Here is a 20,245-nt window from a genome sequence, read left to right as displayed (position 1 = left end):
ACATCCTGATTTATGACACATTACAACCTGCCAGGTATCTGCCTGACCTGACTTCTTACCTTCTTCTTTTCCCCCACCTTTTCTCCCCTCTCCTCCCCTACTTTTCTGCCCTTTGTCTTTGTGATTTCCATATATTTCCTTCCTTATTGTTGCCTCTTTTTCATTTTGTATTATTGCCTCTGTTTTCCCTTTGGCCTCCCCCCACCTCCCTCCAGTTTCTCCCCTCTCCCTTCCCTGCTTTACCTTCTGTTTTTTTTTTAATTTCTACCTATTTATATTCTCACTGACATCTTGTCACACACACAGGTTCTCTCATTCCTATTTTCCTAATCTCCTACTATTCCCTTTTTCACAGACAGCCTCTTTTCTACCTTGTATTTTGTCATTGTAATGTCTCCCTTCTCCCCCCCATACTTTCGCCCCCGCTCCCTTCTCTGCCTTACCAAATTTTGTCTGTCTAATTTCTACCTATTTACACTCACTGACATCCTGCTACACTTTTAGCTTCTCTCATTCCTTGGAGTCTCAGACCAACAGACTCCCTATGCCTGAAGAAGGGTGTCTGCACCTGAAAGCTTGCTAAGAACTTTTTTCCAACTACTCAGCTGGTCTAATAAAAGATATCACATCTACTCAAAAAACCTTTCCTGCCTCAAGTCAGTAAGTCATTTGAACTTAACTCCATACCAGTACTGCAATCAGTGCTGGTCATACATTCAAACTTCATTTTAGACACAGGTGTTGATATGTTATTGCTTTTATCCTTTTTTTGCATTTGCCATGCTCTATATTTGGTAAAGTGAAATTTAAATGCAATATATATAACATATTTTATAAAATTATGCAACTTAGATATTGCAAAGTTTTAACATCTGCTTTTGAAATATAAATATTTCTGTCATTTATTTTATTTTGAGTTTATTATCAAAGAGACTGCTTCAAAACCTGGGCTATAAATCTTGTTATTGAAATTCATAGATCTAAAATTAATTTTCATCTTAGCTACAGCGCATCAGAAAATACTTGAAACCACTTGCACTGAGTGAAGTTCACTCTCGGATTTAATAATCAGTTCCGCCTGGTGCACCAAACTGCCACAGGGGCTTGACAAGCTGCGCAAGGTACATTTTGCAAAACACTGGGTGAGACTACGTGGGACATTTATTGCAGAGTAGACTAATTAGCCCCTCAGTAAATGTCTTGGCATCTAAACATGCAGGGCATTAGGGTGGAGTAAACAAATACATTCTGCAGCAGGATAGTATTTGTATTTACAAGTACTATCCAGTTGCAGAGTTTTTCACTCTGCTGCACCACATGTGTAGATGCTGGAGGGCCTGGCTGGGGCATGAGGGTACTTCAGTGTGGGGGCTACCTTCTGGCTAGCTCAACATGGAAGGACCCTCATGCCCCAGACAGACCTTCCACAGCACATAGAGCTGGGTCAGAACAGCCCCATACCAGCTGGGGCTGCTCTGACCTGGCTCAACATGATGCAGTCCTAGGTGCATGTGTAAAGGGCACACCTGGGATCAATAAACTCCAGAGCAATAAGCTCCAGAGTTTATTGCTTTGCATTAATTGCACATGTAGATGCTCCCACCCACTGATGATTAATTTTAACCCTTTAGATGTTGATAATGAAAAACCACTAATAAGAAATTGCAATGTATTTGTATTAAAAAAAATCACGCCAGCACTTAAGCACATCAACAACATTGCATAAATTGTAGATGAACTGGAACTGATAAGATTAGATCAAAAGAACCCTACTTATGACCTTGATCTTGAAAGCTAGCAAGTCTGCAAATTAATCATATTTTCTTGCATCCACATGCCTCCAGATAAAACAAGCACCTTGCTTCTGTGAAAGCAGAATAAAGCGAAAAAGATTTTTCTTGAGTGGCTAGACAGAGCAGGAACAAAGCCTCATCTTCAGTTCATTTCCCTTCCATCCCCTTTACAGGATAGTGCAGGAATCAAACTAGGGTGCAACTGCACCATCACAACTCCACTGGATCTGCCCTGGATGGACTTTGTCCCTTCCTCCATGCAGCTGCTGGAGGAAAGAGAAGTAAAAGAAGCAACCATCCATCTTACAGCACCTCCATACTTCTATTCTGGGCTGAAAATTCAACTTCCCTGATTAATACAACCCCCCCCCCCCCCCAACGCACACACAAAACTTTGGAAGGCCAATTTTGGGGAAAGGGTGGATGTAGTAAATAAGTAAATATGGTGACTTTCTGAAAGACATACTTAACATGCATGGATAGTCCAACTGACTTAGTTTGAAACCCTCATACCAACATGTGAGCAACTACACAAAAGACAACATAAAAATTAAATACATTCTCATAAAAACAGTAAATATATTTTAAACAACATCAGTATCTCTTAGTAACTTTTGTAATTATGAAGGACAATGTCACTAGCAGGAACAGTGAAAGGAAAGGAATTCCAGTTTAGAGTTTATAAGTTCAATTTTCCTAATGACAAAGAATATGGGGTCTCAAGGTTTAGCAGTTAGAAAGGCCTTCAAATGATAAATTTAAGTTTGGAGACTGTATTCAGAACCAATGAACACATACATTAAATATTATAAGCAAAAAAACAAGCAGTATTAGGAAACATTTAAAATTAACTTACCTGTAATAATGTTGGGTTTTGGTGGCATGCTGAACTCATACAATGTTGGTTCAGAATAACCGAGTCTATTGGCAGCAGTAATTTGCACTTCATAACCCATGGTCCACTGAAGATGTTCTAAGATGATGTGGTCTCTACTACCCTGCACTTTTTTTTCTAGCCACTGGTCTTCCTTGTCTTTCTGTAAAGATGGCAATATTAGTTTAGATTCTTACAAACTGGTGTACTAAAGGAGATATTAAAAATGTCAGATACCCTAAATTAAACCCAAACATAAGATTTAATTTTCAAAGGTTTTCAGCTTGCATGGCCAACAGACTTCAATGGAAGATATGGGTGCTTAGTTCTTCTAAAAATGCGGCCAGTTATATTTAAGTCTCTAAAAATGGATTTAGGGGTATCCAAGCTTGGAAATTCTGGCCCAAATTTGACTTCATGCAAGTTAAAATGACCACCACAAAGAACAGAAGAATCATGAATTGTATGTTCTTGTAAGAATAAGAAACTCTTTCCAGCACTTAAGTTTCAATGATTTGGCTTAACAAAATTATTTTGAAGACACTTCCCATTAAAAACAAAGATGACTAATTTATGAATGTAATGCACGCACATAACAGTTATAAATAAGCGCTTAAAATATCTATTAATCATATTCTGTCCTTAGTCTGTATGCAGAACTTTATACAATATTGGGTAATTTGGTAGCCTTTTATTTACATGGATGGAAGATATATACCACTTAAACTGATTATGTATCACGAACTCATACACGATATGCTTTAGGTTACATAATCTTTTAAGTGGTGTATTTCTTACACCCCCCCCACCCAGTACATCTATTATGCAATTACTTGGTTAATTATGCAAATAATTTAGAGTGGCTACACATGCAAATTTACTATGGTCCCTTAAAAAGGTCCAATCAACTATAAAATTATTTCTGGAAAATGTATAATAACTTTAAAACTGGTTTCTATCCAGCTTTAATTTGTACGTGTAGCTTGTGCCCCTCTGGCTGGAACAGCGCAGCAGCTGCAGTCTCCCAGAGATGGGGGTGTCCCACAAACCCATGTAGCTGAGATTTCCCAGCCATAGGGGTGCCCCACAGTTGCCAGGGCTGAAAGTCCCATCAACTATGGGACTCAATCAGTGGGGCTGAAGAACCCAGAGTCCTGTGAGCTGTGGCACTTGCAGCTGTGGGACCTTGCTATTTGCCAGTGCAGGGGGAGCCCAGGATGGCAATTATGGGCTCCACCTGAACCAGCAATAGGATCTTATGCTGGATCCCACAAGCACTCCTGCTGTCATGTAGGTATCGCACTGTAGGAGGTGCAATTGTATTAGATCCCATTGCACTTTTACCTGGACATGTAGCAGGGTCCTTTCATTTCTAACTCAAATATTTTGCAATAGATTACCTTAGCACGGAGAATCTACAGTAACAAAATGTATTATTATTTTTTATTTTTATTGCCATGGTGTCCAGAAGTTCCAGACCACTTTCTTTAAATGTTATACAAACTAGACTTCTTTTTTATTTAAATTAAACGTGTTTGTAAGGCCCTCATCAGTGAAAACAGGAAAAACAAACTGATAGTCATGATGTTGAGAAGAGGGATATATAAAAATATCCTGTTGACACCTTAAGGTAAAGAAGTAAAACTGTAAAAGAAAAAAGAACATTCCATAATGACATCAATATAAATGACAGTGGTAATTCCACTGATGGTTAATATTCCACAGTACTTTCTATATAACACCCTATTTTTCAGTTGCTTACAACTGATCTAATGAGGACCAACAAAATAAGCATAGAAGCAAGGGACTTGGATTAGCTGTACCTAGAAGCTGGGACTGGAAAAAAAAATGGTTGTATGGGAGAAATGGGATCAGATTAACAGTGTGGGAAGTAGAGAGAGTATGACAGTTTGTAAAAGTAGGGTCAAGAGTTTGGGAAAAGAGTATAATGGGAATCTAGGGTGAGAGACCAGGACCATAAAGTAGTGTACAGGAAAGACCAGGGAGTCTTGAAGCAGAGAGTGGGAATGACTTGAAGAGACTAGGGTGGGAAAGCAAAGAAGGTGGAAGAGAGATAGGATTAGGTCAAAGTAAACAGGGGGCAGGCTTATTAAGAAAAAAAAAAAAAAAGGGTTTATGACCATGACAGCACAGTCATCACCAAACACTAGAATTAAACCTAACATTTCTGATGCTACAAAATATCTCTGAAATGTACTAGTAACATAGGCAGACAAGGCTCTTTGGGTGAATCTGACATCTTTTATTAGACCAACTTAAATAGTTGGGGGGAAAAAAAATTAAGCAAACTTTCAGGTTTAAAAACCCTTCATCAGGCTGAGGAAGTCTCTGCAGTTGATGTGTGCTCTTCCTGGATGGAATGGTGAGTGTTCCATACAGGGAGAGCACACACCAACTGCAGAGACTTCCTCAGCCTGATGAATGGTTTTTAAACCTGAAAGCTTGCTTAACATTTTTTTACAACTATTTAAGTTGGTCTAATAAAAGATATCAGATTCACCCAAAGACCTTGTCTGCCTATGTCCTTAGACCAACACGGCTACAACCTGCACCCCTAGAAACATACACATCCAATCCTTTCTACTACTTGGTCCATACAAACTATCATAACAAATAATTTTTTCAGTTATTTTGTCAGTTGAAGTGTTACAGGTCTCTGCTGTAGATTTCAAGGTTTGAATCCTTTCAATAAATCATGATGGAGTCAATACTATTCTCATGTTTGGGGTTTCTTTTTGTAAATTATACACAATAAATTATGCTAAAAAAGTTGAGGTTAAAAGCCAACATTCAAAAGTTAGGAAATCAGGATTATGTGGAATTTTCTCTATCCTGAAGCCTTAATTGAAGCTTTGAGTATTCAGGTCTTCTGCAGAACAGAACCTCAGAGTCTCAAGTGAGTAACTCTGTAAAAAAAATAAATTGCTTTAAGCAACTTGCTGAGTATTGTACTGGAACTGTAAGGCAGAGACAGGGATGACTTCAAATACCTCAGGGAAACTTTCAACTGCTTTAACGATGAGACAAATTATTTTTTTCATGCAATTCATTGTCTTGTTCACTATGCTGAATAGCTTCTGCAAGTACCAACTTCTAAAACAAACATGATAGTGCCAAACAAGACATCAATTTCCTTCACTACACAAGCCTGATTTGTCCCCAGAGCAGTTATGTGCATGAACTGTAACAGGGGTTCTATGTTAGTTTGCCCATGTGTTGATTCAATTAAGTTTTTATCATAAGACATATGCACAATGTGGCCAAAATAAGGTTGCATATGCTGTCTTAATTCTGGCATTTAATAACTTCAGAGTGCCTGGTTTTGCAATCTTAGCATGCTTAACATTTTGTATGTTATATAATGTTATTCTGGTGATTATACTGTAATGTTACAGGGATTACAGAACATTATATTTCCATATCTATTTTTAAAAAAGGTATCTGGAAATGTAGGTACTGCCTTTTGACTAAAAGTGTGTTATTGATCTATGACATGTAACCTACAGTGCAGGAAAGTTATTTCCAAATGGATAAACACAAGCTAAGGGGCAAATCCTATTCATTAGGGGTGTGCAAAGCAGGCAGTATTCAATCTGGATTCGGTCCAATTCGGGGAACAGTGATTTGATTCGCTGATTTGGATCACTGTCCTGATTCTATTCAGCTGAATCTGAAGATTCGGTTCTGATCCAGAGAATCAGTAATTCGGCCATAGACAAAGCTTTATATGTTTTTTCTATATACCTTGAGGTACCAGGCATGGCTTGTGAATGCTGAGATGGTGGGGCAGATGGAGCATCCCACAGGAGTGCAGGGGGGGGGGGGGGTCCCCCGTGAGCTCAGCAGCAGACCTCCCCATGCCACCCTGACTCAGTGATTAGCCGTGGGAGGGACCCTGGGTGGCCCCCCAGACCCAGGAGGTACCAGCTGCCAAGCAAGGGGGGTGGAAGGCTCCCCTTGTGCTCTGCCACTGAGCGTATGGGGGACCCCTCCATGTTCCCACGGGATGCTTCATCCACCCCACCATCTCAGCATTCACAAGCTGCACCTGGTACCTCGAGGGACTTAGAAAAAACATATAAAGCTGTGTCTATGGCCAAATTATCGAATCTCTCCAAATCTCTCTGAATTGATTTGGAGGCTTCAGATTCAATTCAGAGAGACTAATGGGTCTCCTGATTCGATTAGGAGATTTGGCCGCTGAATTGGGCTGAATATCCTCCAAATCCAATCAGTGACTGAAGCTTTGCACATCCCTACTATCCATGTCACCTAAACTGATGCCCCACAAACTTATCTGTGTTGGGATACTGTTTCCTGAAGATCCTTTATGGTTGCAGAGGAAGATGGCATGTCTGTGATGACCCAATACTTTCCTGGACACTTGTGGCTTTGGTTGTTTTTTTGTAGCAGCTGTACTGCTCAGTGACATGTGCTAATGGAAACAGCATTTGCACTTAAGTAGTTTTTGGCCTAATCTTACCACTTGGGTATGGATGTTTTCCCTTTTAGTCTGCTTTCTGTAGAAAACAGTACATGAACAGATTGTGTGCATGTGTGTATGTGCTCCTGCATGCATGTACGTGTGTGTGGTGTGCGTATGTCTGTCCATGTGTATACTGAAAAATTAGGTACATTTTTGGAATCATGGAGAAGAGTTAAGAAATGGATTTTGGATTAAAATTAAAAAGAATGCAATAGGCAATTCTGACAGCTATAAGTAGAAACAGAACAGAACTATAAACTGTTAGGAAGGAAGGAAGATATGTAAAGAAATCTTGGGATATAGATAAAAGGTTATATGGAAAATGATTGTGTATAGCAAGAGTATTGGGCATATGATTTCTAAATCTCTTCTCTTGCTGGTGAAAATACAATCCCAAAGACATTCAAAGGAATTACCCCTGACATTCACTATTCCAGCAAGAAGAGAATTAGGTTTCCTTTCATATAAATGGTACATAAAGGATCAGAATGAGATTCTCTCCTGAATTCTGGGATAGATAAGCCAGCAGATAATTGTTCTAAAGACTGTCAGAGGCCTAGCATTCTTCAGTTTGCCCTTGAATGAACTGCTAAGCTTTTCACTGTTGGACAATTTAAATTTGGTGAAAAAAACTATAAATGAAAAAAAATGACTGTAGTCAACTGAGCCTTCTGAGGATATCACTATGAATTTAAACAAAGGAAGAGACAGAATGTTGTCAGATACAATTAATGTTTCAGAGGTGATGATGGGTGGCTTTACATCTTTTCTTCCAAGATATGAGAATTGAACAAATTTTGAGGTCAACTTGAAGGATTAGATTTGGCAGCAGGGATAAATATGAGATTTGGGAGATTGTCTGAGGTTACAGTCTTAGCAGTTAGTTTAATATATCTAGAAGAAGCATCTTACTAAGTGAAGATCTGGTAGATCTAAGAGGACATGATTAGTTGGAGGCAGAGAGAGTATAGAAAACAGCTGAAAAAATATAAATCATATCTAGCCAAAGAAGCTATATTGCAATTTTAATTCATACTGGAGGGTGGTGGATAGACTGACAGGGAAGAAAAAAAGTGATCTGAGGCACAATGCAAGGACACATAATGGTGAAAGATCTAGCAGTACACTGCCAATTAAAAAGTAGAAGAATTGAAACTCAAAGAAAGGTCAGGATAGCAAGCTCTATGGGAAACCCACAAGCTCTCCTGCCTCATTTTTCCTTGAACTTGTTTTTTCCTTGCATTCAGTCTATTAGTGGCACTTTACCAGAACATGTAGAAAAAACAGCTGAAATTTCCTACAATTTAGCTGATATTGTATCTGTAATTTCAAGACAGTATCATATTTTGAGAAACACTCCTAGGGTAATTTCAAATGCTTAAGTGGAAGAAGAAAGAAACAACACCAACAATGTCAACAAATATTCCTGTTTCTGTTTAGGCCCTTTAATTTGGTATTCAAGGGCAGAAAAATAGACCTAAGGTAAGGTAAAATATCTTACCTTATTAGTCTGTTCTTTCATTATACTTATTATTTATAATTTACAGAATGTTTTATGTAAATAAAGCACTTTACAAACACACACAAGGCAAGAGGCTCCTTTGAAGCCAGAGTTCACAATCTAATTTCTTTTCCTTTCAAAATACAACTCTTCCATCAGGACTGCTGTTAACAGTTTCATCAAGCAATGTAAATCTTCACGCATTACAATTTGGACCACAGCCTGAGACTGTTTGCTTTCTTTGTGCAGTGCTGAAGTACCTCTTATAGGAGGCTGCAGATGTCTCATGCATGATCACTGAGCAGTATCATGGATGAGATTTTCACAGTTGCTTATGGAATCTAAATGCCCAGTTCCAGTACTTTTACATTTTATGAGATGTGTTCTTATATATCCATGTCCCTTAAAGAAGTATAACCTGTTGACAGACAGATAAAAGGGCAAAAAGCTAACATTTTCAAAATGGCCAAGAGCCAGACTGCTAAAGGCAGTTGGGTTCTTAAGCGTGCAGATAGAACCTAGTAGGATTTTATCTGTCTAGGTACATAAATCCCATTCAGTTAGGTATCTAGGTTCTTCTGCAAATCCCGCTACCTATGGCCCAGATTAAAAAATAAAATATATATATATATATATATATATATAGGTGTTGCCCTGTTCATTGTTGTGATGTCAAACTAATTTCAAAAGTAACTCTCATGTTTATGTGACCTAGGCAATTAAGGTCCTAAAGGTCATAAACCACTGAATAATTTACAATAATTTTGTATACTGATGCAAATTACACCAGGTTAGGAAAGGACCAACCTGCAGCTTTCCCAGGATACCTCACATGGTATGTGACTACTACTGCACCTGGAGGGTGGGGGACATTGGCTGTCTCTAGTAACCACAGTGGAATGGACAAGGAGAAGCAAAACCTAAAGTGTTGTAACTTACCAGTTGAGTTTTATCCCCACTTCTTTCAAAGGGAATTCTTCACTCAATTGGGTAAGTTACCCTGAGTCTTCCCTTAGACCTGATGAAGAATATCTTGCACTGAAAAGCTTGTATAACTTTATCCCAAATATGCAGTTACTGCAATAAAAGATATCACCCACAAAGATCCTTGCCCCTGCTTTAGAGATTCATGTTGCCCATCAGTTATACTTTTGTACCAACGTAATGGCTGTGTCATTGTGGAGGCTTTAAACAGGAGCTACAATAGCATGGAACTTCATACAACCTAATCTCTCTCTCCTAGGAAGCAGCTACCTTGTGTGGCAGTTTAATGCTCAATATGTTCCATCAGAGAATTTGTTGTTTCTCATGAATCTTAATAATACACTCAATAGGAAACTATGCAGTAGATAGATATCCAAATTAGCTAGCTCAATGAAACTTAGTTCAGGCATCTTTACGTTGTTTTACAGTCTCAAGTGTAAAAATACCTTTAGGTTTATAAGCCCCATAGCCTCAAAACTATTTAGTGCATTACTCCTGTTGAACTCAAGGGACTTAAGCACTTGGAAAAAAACTGCCCAAAGTCTGTAGCACAAAGTGTTTAAAGACAACAAAATAAAACACATGAGACAGAGTGGTTATCTTTTAACTGCAGGCTTCCTGTATCAATTTTGTAAAAAGAAATATGCTGTATTTAAAACATTTCTCCTTTTGGTAAACATATCTCTTCAAATAACAAAACCCAGGATCACACAAAAATAGATTTAGTATATGGTAGAGTTCCTTTATAATTATAATTTTATAATTTCTGTAATATGCAGAGGGGAAATCTTGGAGTTGGAACTGACAATGGTAAGAGTTCTGGAAGCATCACTTCTTGTGCCTCTATCTCTATCTATCCAGTTATCTATTGAGAACTGTACAGTGAAAAACTGAGGCGACAAACCAAAACCAGTGCAATAAGGAAGAGACCCTAGAGCAGAAGAAAATAAACCCTGCATTGCCTTTTTTAAAAAGACCCATATTTAAATAATTAAGATGAGGGACAGGTGAAAGAGAGAGGAAGAAATTAAGTTAAAGTGAAACCTAGCCGAGCTTCAAACTAAAGTTTAGCCAATGCAAAAACTCAACATGGTAACATCATGTTGTGACATGTCAACAGAAAAGATGAAAACCACATCTGTAATAGTTTCCCCAGATATAATTATGGAGGCAACGAGAGAGGAGAAAAAGGCTACCAACACTTTTACTACCACTTTGTTTTAGACATCTGCAGATAGGCAGGTGTTTTCTATAGAGTGATTAAAACATTTTCTAGTTGAATATTTTTAGTAGTGATTTGTATTGGTTAGAATATTATTATTTTGCTATTGTCAGAGACTGGCATACACTCCAAATAAAGTTAGCTACATTAATATGCTGGGCTTCTATGACCCCAGCTGACTTTCTGCCCCTGGGGCAGGGGGCTGGACTCGATGATCTTCTGAGGTCCCTTCCAGCCCTGATGTCTATGAAACCTATGGAAACTATGAAATATTTTATGCCAATTCTAAATTGCTATGGAATCAAGGATGGAGCAGAAAAGCTTTCTCCATTTCTAAATCATTGGCATTTTGTGGCCTTAAGTGGTAAGGAAGGATTTCTCTCTCCTAAACACATATGAAGTCCCTATGCTCCTTGCACCACATGTAGCTAGTAAGACTTCACATAGGAAGTGAGGATATGATTATAAAAGGTACTGGAAAATCCGTATTCTAGGTGATGTATGCTGGAGCTTGCAACAGAAAGCTCCATGCTTCAAAATTATTTGGTTAAATTTATTTTTTTTAAATGCCTATAACAGAAATAGAACAATTCTCTGCAGCAAAAACTGACAGAAGCAGAACAGGCAACTGGCAGAATAAAAATGTCCTGGGCTTTGCAGTGATCTTTTATATAGCTGAACTGTTCAAAGTCCTAGCAAGAGCTTGTGTAGAAATCTAAAACAATTAGGAAAACTGATCCCTAATAAAAAATAAGCTATACAGAAACACTGCTCCCAAAGATGAAAAACCTGTTGACTGATATTCGGCTTATTATCCAATGTAAGTCTTTAACACGCGAGCAAAGATATTGGTCCAGGTGTTGCTAATGAGGCTGGAGGGAATTATAGGAAAGCTAATTAAATGGGACTGAATGGTGAACATAGAAGACAAATAGTCAACAGATAATTAAGAACTTTAAATAGCATCCATTCATTCTGATTAAAGCACTAGGAAATTATTATTCTATCTTTTGCTTCAAAGAGGCCTTTAATTTGGTCAAATGACTTTTTTTCCCCAATTGAGTGCTTAGAGAAATATGGACTTGGCTCCAAACAAAAGCAGCATCTCTGTGGCCTAATGTTCCAAGGTACTAGTTAATGGAGAAAGGTATTTCAGTGGGGGAAAAATAAGTGGCATTATATGTAGGTCAAGCCACCTAGCTGGTCCTATCTCCTTCCTTAGGCTCTTCGTTCCCCTTCTCCACATCATCTCTTTCCCATTTGCTGGATTGCTGGAGATGAAAGGGGATACAGCACTTATTGCAGTCTGACAAGCTACAGGAAAAAGCACATTGTTTTACAGACACAAGGGAAAATTATAATTTAAAGATGAAGGAAATTCTGCAAAAAAAGACAGACCATCAAAAATGCAGTAAGGATTTAGTGGCTTGCTTCAGACCTTGCACACAGATGAGATTCTGAGCAATTGCACACATTGGGGTATACCTTGTCACTCCTGCTGTTTTCCCTATTTAAAGATTCTTAGCAGAGCAAGTATAAATCAACTGAGACTGAAGTTTGGAACAAGCGGGCATAAACAAACTCTGCAAATTGATGATGTATTACTGTAACTCACTCAGCTTCCAACATCTGTACTTGAAATAAGGTTAGAATTGAGGAAATTTAGTTATGCACCGGGATATGGAGTAAACATATTAGCAGACGTGTTCTCAGTGGGTGCATCTGCATGCGAGCTTTACGCAAGTTGACTAATTAACTCCACAGTAAAGTGTCACAGTCTACATATGTGCCCATATTAGGGCACAGTACATGAATTAACTCTGCCGTAGGATACATACTGACTGTATGTACTGGTCAGGGACAGTACTATCATACAGCAGAGCAGTTACATGTGCTCAAATGTGTAGACTGTGACAGGGGCTGGCTGGGGCACAAGGGTGCTACAGTGCAGGGACTTTTTACTGGCTAGCCCTGCACTGTGGCACCCTTGTGCCCCAGCCAGTCCCTCCGTTGACCAGTGCTGTTACCAACGGCCTGGAGCTGACCCTGCCAGACCTCCTGCCAGCCCAGGGCTGCTCTACCCCAGCTTGACATGCTGCAGACCTGGGCGCATGTGTAAATGCTACATCCAGGAGCAGCTGACTCCAGCACCCTTGTTGCACCTATAGATTAAGCCCTTCTAAAGACACTGAACTAACATTAAATCTCTCTTTTCTTGTATTTAACAGCACTTAAATAGCTAGGAGCCAATGTTACAAACTTTAAAAAGGAATTAAACATAGGTGACACCTTCCAATAATAAGGGTTGAGAGTTGATTGTGTGGGGGGGTACCTTGAAGGAGAGTAAGATTATTACACATTGGTACTAGTTTCCTTTGTTCCTCACTTTCCATTGTTAACTCTTCCATAACTTTCACTACTATCAATATAGAAAACCAAAAAGGCTTCCCCTGTAACATGCAGTATACAAAAATACACAGATGTATATATTATATTAACCATTAATATATTATATACATTTCATGTAATTTCTTTTTTGTATTGTCTAAAGACCAAAATGCTGCTTCTTTTTTTTTGGACAATATAAAATATTCTCTTTACATTTAGATTTAGATAAATAGATGTATAGAAATATTTTAAATAAATAGATTGGAATAACTGGATTTACAGAAATGATGTTTGGCTACGTTATGGTTTGCTTTTCATCTTTACTTAAGTCTTCACATTTTCATTTATTCCCTGTAAAGCACACACTTTCAATACATAAAACACATTAACACTTTAAGTGAAAATATATACTGACCAAAACCAGACTATATAATATACACATTTTTTTTTTAAATAAAAGGTAATGGATATGAGTTAGGTTCCTTATAGTAAGGAAATCCATAATCCACATCTTAACCTAGAATTTTTAAGTCTATTTTAAATATTTTTGTATATAAATAACCAGACACTTTGAAATGACCAGGAAGTAATGACCAGGAAATGCATCTTCATACAATTCCATTAGGTCTCATTAGCTCTTTGTGTATTTTGTTATCATATCACTCCAGTTACTTTTCCTCTTCTTTTCTTCATAGAGATACGCTGCAACTTGTTAGACTGCAAGTGATTTAAGTAAATCAATTAAGATTTAGGAATCTTTGATATAAAGACTGCTGTTATTCCCTAAAGCTATTATTGCAAGCTCTATCACCTCATTCTCAATTGATTTTGAGCTACCAATCTTCTTTGGTTATAGTTAGCATAGGGCAAACAATGACTTTACATCCCACATTTAGCACTCGTATAAGCCTAGATCTAGAATAAAATTAGAAAGATCTCTGGTAAAATATCTTAGGAAACGTGTCAGAACTATTTTAAAAATGAGTATGTTGGCTTATTGACAATGACAGCACTACAGGTAAATAAATAGGCTCGGTACTTGAACTAACTTCTTGCAGCTTTCTAATTTCTATAGCATAAGGGCATAGCCACTTTCTGTTTAATGTATTTTAAGTGGTCTTCTGCTACATCTAGTCAGGTATAGTTGGATGATGGCTGATCACTGCTTCTGTATATTCAGGGACTACTGTGAAACCCATCCCCATTTGCTAATCATAAATTTCTTTCCTCTCACTATTTTAAGTACACTACAGTAGACTGGAAAAGGAAATAAAATTGTATGTATTTTGTCACCTAAAACCTTAAAACTGTCCAAATATGAGTTTACTAATCTGGAACTAAAATCATGTTCATGGGGAGTAATAAAATAATATTAGAGTCCATTATTTCACTCATGCATTAAGCAATGCTTTTTAGATTTAGATCTCATTACTAGTAAAACTTTTCTCTACATTTAAAAATTATATTGAGCCACAACATTATCCTTTGTGAATAATGGAATACTTACACTTCTGTATTTCACAATGTATTCCAAAATAGGAGCTCCTCCATCATCCTGTTTAGTTATGCTAAGTTTAAAGCTCTTTCCACTGCCTGGCTGTCCATGAATTGATGGAGGGCTTGGCTCACCTAGTCATGAGAAGGAAAAGAAGATAAATTAAATATTTCTATTGTATGTATTACTTACAATCAAACACAATTTTTCTAAGCAGTCATGTCACAAGCTTTGTGACACTAACACTATTGCTACTTCTAATAATGTTCTGTAACAAACAGAAATAGAAAATAGAAAATAAAAGGAATTAAGAAGAAAAGTAGTTTCACTTTGTTTTGACACTTTTTCCTCTTTCAAATATAAACTCAGATTCGGGACACACAGCATATTAACAAAGTAGTTAAGATGTATTTGGTATACTGTTGCTAAGTTATTCAGTTCCAAGAAGAGTTGCCATTAGGGCTGTGCAAAGCTTTGGGTGTTGATTCGATTCAGAGGAGATTTGGCCCAATTTGGTGGCCGAATCTCTGAATCAAATCAGGGGACCAATTAAAAGGTCCTCATCAATTTGGAAAAGACTTGGACAGCTTCGGCGATTCGGGCAGTTCCTGCTGGCTGCAGCAGGGAGCTGGACCTGGACTCCATGCTGGAAAGTAGCGGGCAGGGGAGGGGGGAGCTGGAGAAGGGGGAAGGAGACCATGTGGGGGACCCCTGCCAGGCCCCATCCCCTGTCTGCTCCCCCACCTCCTCTGAGTGCCCCACGACCCCTGCTCGCTCTCCCAGCCCCCCCATGGCTGCCCCACTCGGCCCAGCTCCCAATTGTTTAAAAAAAAAAAGCCCCTACTCACCGGCTCCTGCCAGGTTTGTGGAGGGGGATCCCTGCTGCTCCCCACTGCCCCACACTGCATGGGGGGCTCTGCCACTAGCCCCCTGACCCCTGCCCACTGTCCCAGCCCCCCCCGCCCATGGCTGTCCCACCCACCCCAGCTCCTGGCCCTTAAAAAACAAACAAACAACCCCCAAACCCCTGGCTCCCTGGCTCCTGCAGCAGCCTTGGGGCTTCAGGGGGCTCATGGCAGAGCCCCCCATACAGCATGGGGCAATGAGGGGCAGTGAAGATTGCCCCCTACCCACCCAGGAGCAGCCAGTGATTCTGGGGTTTTTTTGTTTTAAAGGGCTGGGATCTGGGGCGGGTGGGGCAGCCATGGTGGGGGGAGAGCAGGTGGGGGTTGGGGGGCTCATGGCAGTGCCCACCATGCAGCGTGGGGTAGTGCAGGGGGGCAGTGGGGATTGCCCCCCTGCCCGGCATTAGCTGGCGAGTGGGTTTTTTTTTTTCCCCAAAGAGCCAGGGGCTGGGGCCAGGCAGGGCAATCATTGAAAGTGGGCAGGGGCAGTGATTCAAGTCACCAAATCAAATCACTGTCCCCTGAATCAGCCAATACTAGCCACTTTGCACAGGCCTAGTTACCATGCTATATGCCTTCAAAGCAACTCCCTTGTTACACTCTCAGTGAGGAAGCAGGAGTAAGTGAACAGGGCAGTTTGCAAGATAGTTCACTGGGAGCACGAGGAAAAAAAGGAAAAGGAGCCAGGCACTAAATCTTTTTCCTGGAAGATAAATAAGCATGGTGAATTTGATCTGTTTAGCTATTTGGCGAGCATCAATTTCGTTCTTTGTTTGGGTGCTATGCTCTGAGATTTGAGTGTGCTGAGATTTGATTTTGCTGAGTGATTACAGAGGAAATGTTGCTGTCTATGACCTAACAAGGCCCTAGCGAGTGGGCAGAGTTAGCCCAGGCTTGGACAGCACAAAAGGAGGGCAGCTGAGTGACCAGAGGAGACAGCACCTGGCAATAGTAAAGAGGGCAGTTTGCACCTCCCTTCTTTGAAGCCTTAAAGGTAAGTTAGTCCTTTAGTTAAGACTAATCAACTTAGATATCTACCTGAAGTACCCTGGGGACAAGTTTCATATGTATGCACCCAATGCAAGTTGCTCTTGGCTTTGAAAGACTTCTTGCACAAAGGATACTCCTCCAAAGAAGTGGATCCCACAGGATAGGAAAAAAAACAAAATCAGGTGGTAGGAGTAGAGGGGGCTTGGGTTTTTGATCCCTGGGAGCACTTCCTGGCTACTTAACTGCTAGGAGCAAAGGCAGAAGACCCAATGAGATTTGTAGATAGGTTGCTAGTAGATGGTAGGGAGGAGCTGGTGGTCATGCTCTATGTGGATACCATAGATGTAGGGAGGTGTAGAACAGAAGTCCTTACATTTAAATTTAGATTGCTATACCAGAGATTAAATCCAGGACCTCCACAGTATCAATACTTCCAGTCCTACAGAGAGATAGGAAAAACTCCAGTCTCAATAGGTAGATGAGATGATGGCACAGAGAAGAGGGATTTATGTTTACCAGGCACTGGGGAAGAACTTGTACAGAAAACCTGAACCAGTACGGAACCAGACTTTTGGCACTAAATATGAGAAAGGGTGTACAGCAGCTTTTAAATTAAAAAAGTAGAAGTAAACAACAAATGCAGAAAAGTGCACGGTACAAGTTGATGCAAGTACACAGTATGAGTTAACATAAGCCCAAAAAGAGACATCACTCTGATCCTATACTGACTTGAAGGGGATAGTAGGGGCATAAGAGGTATAACTATACATAATAGTGAGGATAAGTCAGAATCAAATAGCATGAGCAGTAACTAACAGCTGAACAAGGAGAAAATGTATAAATACCTTTACACAAATACCAGAAGCCTAAAAGATAAGGTGAGTAAACCAGAATGTCTGGTATTAAATAGTGACTTTGACATATTAGGCATCTCAGAGTCCTGGTGGAAGGATGATAATGAATTGGGTGCTGTTTATACCAGGTTACAAACTACATAGGGATGACAGTGTAGAACATGCAGGTGGAGGAGTGGCACTGTATGTTAAGAATAATATAAATAGTAACAGAATAAAAAATCTTATTTGAAAGGAAAGCTACCATAGAATCCCTGTGGACAGAAATGTGATGCTTGAATAAAAAGAATATAGTACTAGGTTTGTACTACCAATGACCAGATCAAGGTGAAGGTGATCATGAAATCATCAGGGAGATTAGAAAAGCTGCTAAAATGAGACAAGCAATACTAACTGAAAATTTCAACTAGCTTTACATAGACTAAGTAAACACTTCATTAGGGCCAAATATGGAGATAATATTTCTGGATATAATAAATTACTGCTTCTTTTGGAACATACCAAAGGAGAAGTAATCCTAGACCTAATCCTGAGTAACAAACAGGACCTGGTTCAAGAAGGATCTCTTGGTGAGTCTCTCTGTAATACTGATCCTAACAATCACATTCAACATTCTACTAGGAGGGAATAAGTAAAATCCACCACACTAATATATTACTTTAGGAAGGGAAATGACACAAGAGCAAGAAAGAAATTAAAAGGAGCAGTGAAAAACCTAGAATGGTCTGTAGACAGCTTGGAAGCTATTTAAAAAAACCATATTAGAGGCTTAGAAAAAGTAAATTTCACAAAGAAAAAACGCTAATGGGGAGTCCAATAAAATCCCTGCATGGTTTAATAGCAGACTTAAGGAGCCCAAACAAGGCAAAAAGAGATCATTTAAAAAACAGAAGGCATGCCCAAATAGGAAAACAGGTAAGATAACAAATTCTGGCAGGTCAAGTGTCAAAGTGATGTAAGGAGGGCTAAAAAAGAATATATAGCAGAAGATGCTAAATTAATCATAAAACAATTAAAATAAATATCAGAAGAAGGAAGCCAGGAAGAGAATTGTAACAGGGAACCCTAATCCTTTTACTAAGAGGCAGGGTGGTCCCTTTAAGTCCAGAACCTTCCAGTCACAGCCGGCTGGTCAAGTAGGGGTTAAGGCTCAAGCCCTGCCAGCTGGTCAGGTGACAGGAAGAGGAAGGCCAGGACCCTACAAATGTCAAGTGGAGAAGGCCAGAGGGGCATCAGGGAGGCAGACTCCCAATGATTATGGTGCCGAGGCTGCAGTCTCTGTTGGAAGACTATGCCATGCCCTGAGCCATCCTCATGATCATCTAAAGTAAGCAGGCATGTTGGCTCTCCTGTTTAATGTTAACACCGGTGCTTTGGGAGAGCCTATTTGGGGAAGGAGGAGGCCTCATTGGGGGCCCACTGCAGTGTGGGGACCTCAGCAACAGAGAGGGCACAGTATTCGGGGGTAAGCCAACCCTGGTGCTACAGAGGGCGCAGTGTTTGGGGGTGAGCTGACCCCGGCGCTATAGAGGGTGCAGTGTTTGGGGGTGAGCTGACCCCAGCACCACAGAGGGGCAGGAGCCCGAGGGAGGTTTGTTTTTTTTTGAGAGCTAGATCCTGGGAGTCAAACCCTGATTAGTGGGTTTTTTTTGACTGACAGGCCTAGCTAGAGAGAAAAGGGGTAGGCCCACAGCGGCTGAGACCCCAGCATAAAGAAGAATTTACTAAATACCATCTGCGAGGCTTGGGCTGCGGTGTAGGGGAGGAACAGAGCCGCAGATAGCGCACCCTGGCATCGGGGCATATAATGGGCAGCTTCCCACTTAATTAACAACAATTAATTAACAACAAGGCATGGCAGGAGAGAAGGTGAGCGGTTGGCCCATAACTGGTGGGCGGGGCCACCAGTAGACGGACCCTGAAAAGCCGGTAAAATGTTGGGTATTGTTAAGAAGAGAACTGAAAACAAAATGGAGGTCATCATCATGCCATTATGCAGATCTATGTTGTGACCATATCTTGAGTACTGGGTGCAGTTCTGGTCTTTGCATCTCAAAAAGTATGTGGTAGAATCAAAAAAGATACAGAGAAGGGCAACCGCAATGATCAGCAGTGAAGGTAAGTTACAATGTAAATGTATAACATGGCTAGGTCACTCTTTACAAAATGATATTTTGTTCAGACATCAGTTCAATAAATCAGAATTTTGAATTTAAGGTTGTTTTTTTAAATAATTGAAAACAAAAACAAAACACATGAACAAACCCTACAGGAAATTTTGTAGGAACTCTTATTGTATAGTTTACCAGAAAAAAAAAGCCAACGTTTTTTGAGTAGCATGACTTGATGCCTTATCTACTGTTCAGAATAGAGCAGGCTAAGTAAAAGCTTCGTATGACTGGGTAACTCACACTCTCTCTCTCTCTGTATATATATTAGTATATTAATCTACTCTCTCTCTTTAAAAATATATGTAAGCATCTCAGGACTGCTTTTGCTCACTTTTGCATGGGTCTCTTGAGGGCCATTTAGTATATAGGAGAGAGGGCTGTTGTTTTGTTTTGGTTTTTTTGGAAGGTTTCCCCCCCCCCCCCCTTTCCATTTCAGGATTACTTTTAAAGAGTAGAAGCTGCTTTCTAATAAAAACAATTTCCCTTCTCATTCATTAAGATAAGATGCTCCCTTACTTTGAAATGCTTGAGATTTTGGTGATCAAAGATGATCTTATCTAT

At 39.7% G+C, this 20,245-nt stretch overlaps 1 protein-coding gene across 3 annotated transcripts in view; it reads right to left on the bottom strand.

The window, feature by feature from the left end:
- Nucleotides 1-20,245, bottom strand: part of NCAM2 (neural cell adhesion molecule 2) — a 569,780-nt gene that overhangs the window by 67,626 nt on the left and 481,909 nt on the right. For 2 of the 3 annotated variants that reach the window (XM_019476390.2, XM_019476391.2), the window contains exons 14-15: nucleotides 14,777-14,898; nucleotides 2,650-2,830 (exon numbers count right to left, since the gene is read on the bottom strand). In XM_019476390.2, the coding sequence (XP_019331935.1) occupies nucleotides 2,650-2,830; nucleotides 14,777-14,898 (303 nt within the window). Of the gene's footprint in view, nucleotides 1-1,646; nucleotides 2,060-2,649; nucleotides 2,831-14,776; nucleotides 14,899-20,245 lie in introns of those variants that run through there. The other variant, XM_019476392.2, reaches the window with a different exon arrangement.

The sequence above is a fragment of the Alligator mississippiensis genome, chromosome 1 (genome assembly GCF_030867095.1).
Source record: "Alligator mississippiensis isolate rAllMis1 chromosome 1, rAllMis1, whole genome shotgun sequence".
NCBI classification, from domain to species: Eukaryota; Metazoa; Chordata; order Crocodylia; family Alligatoridae; genus Alligator; species Alligator mississippiensis.
This window is presented reverse-complemented; position numbering and strand designations above follow the sequence as displayed.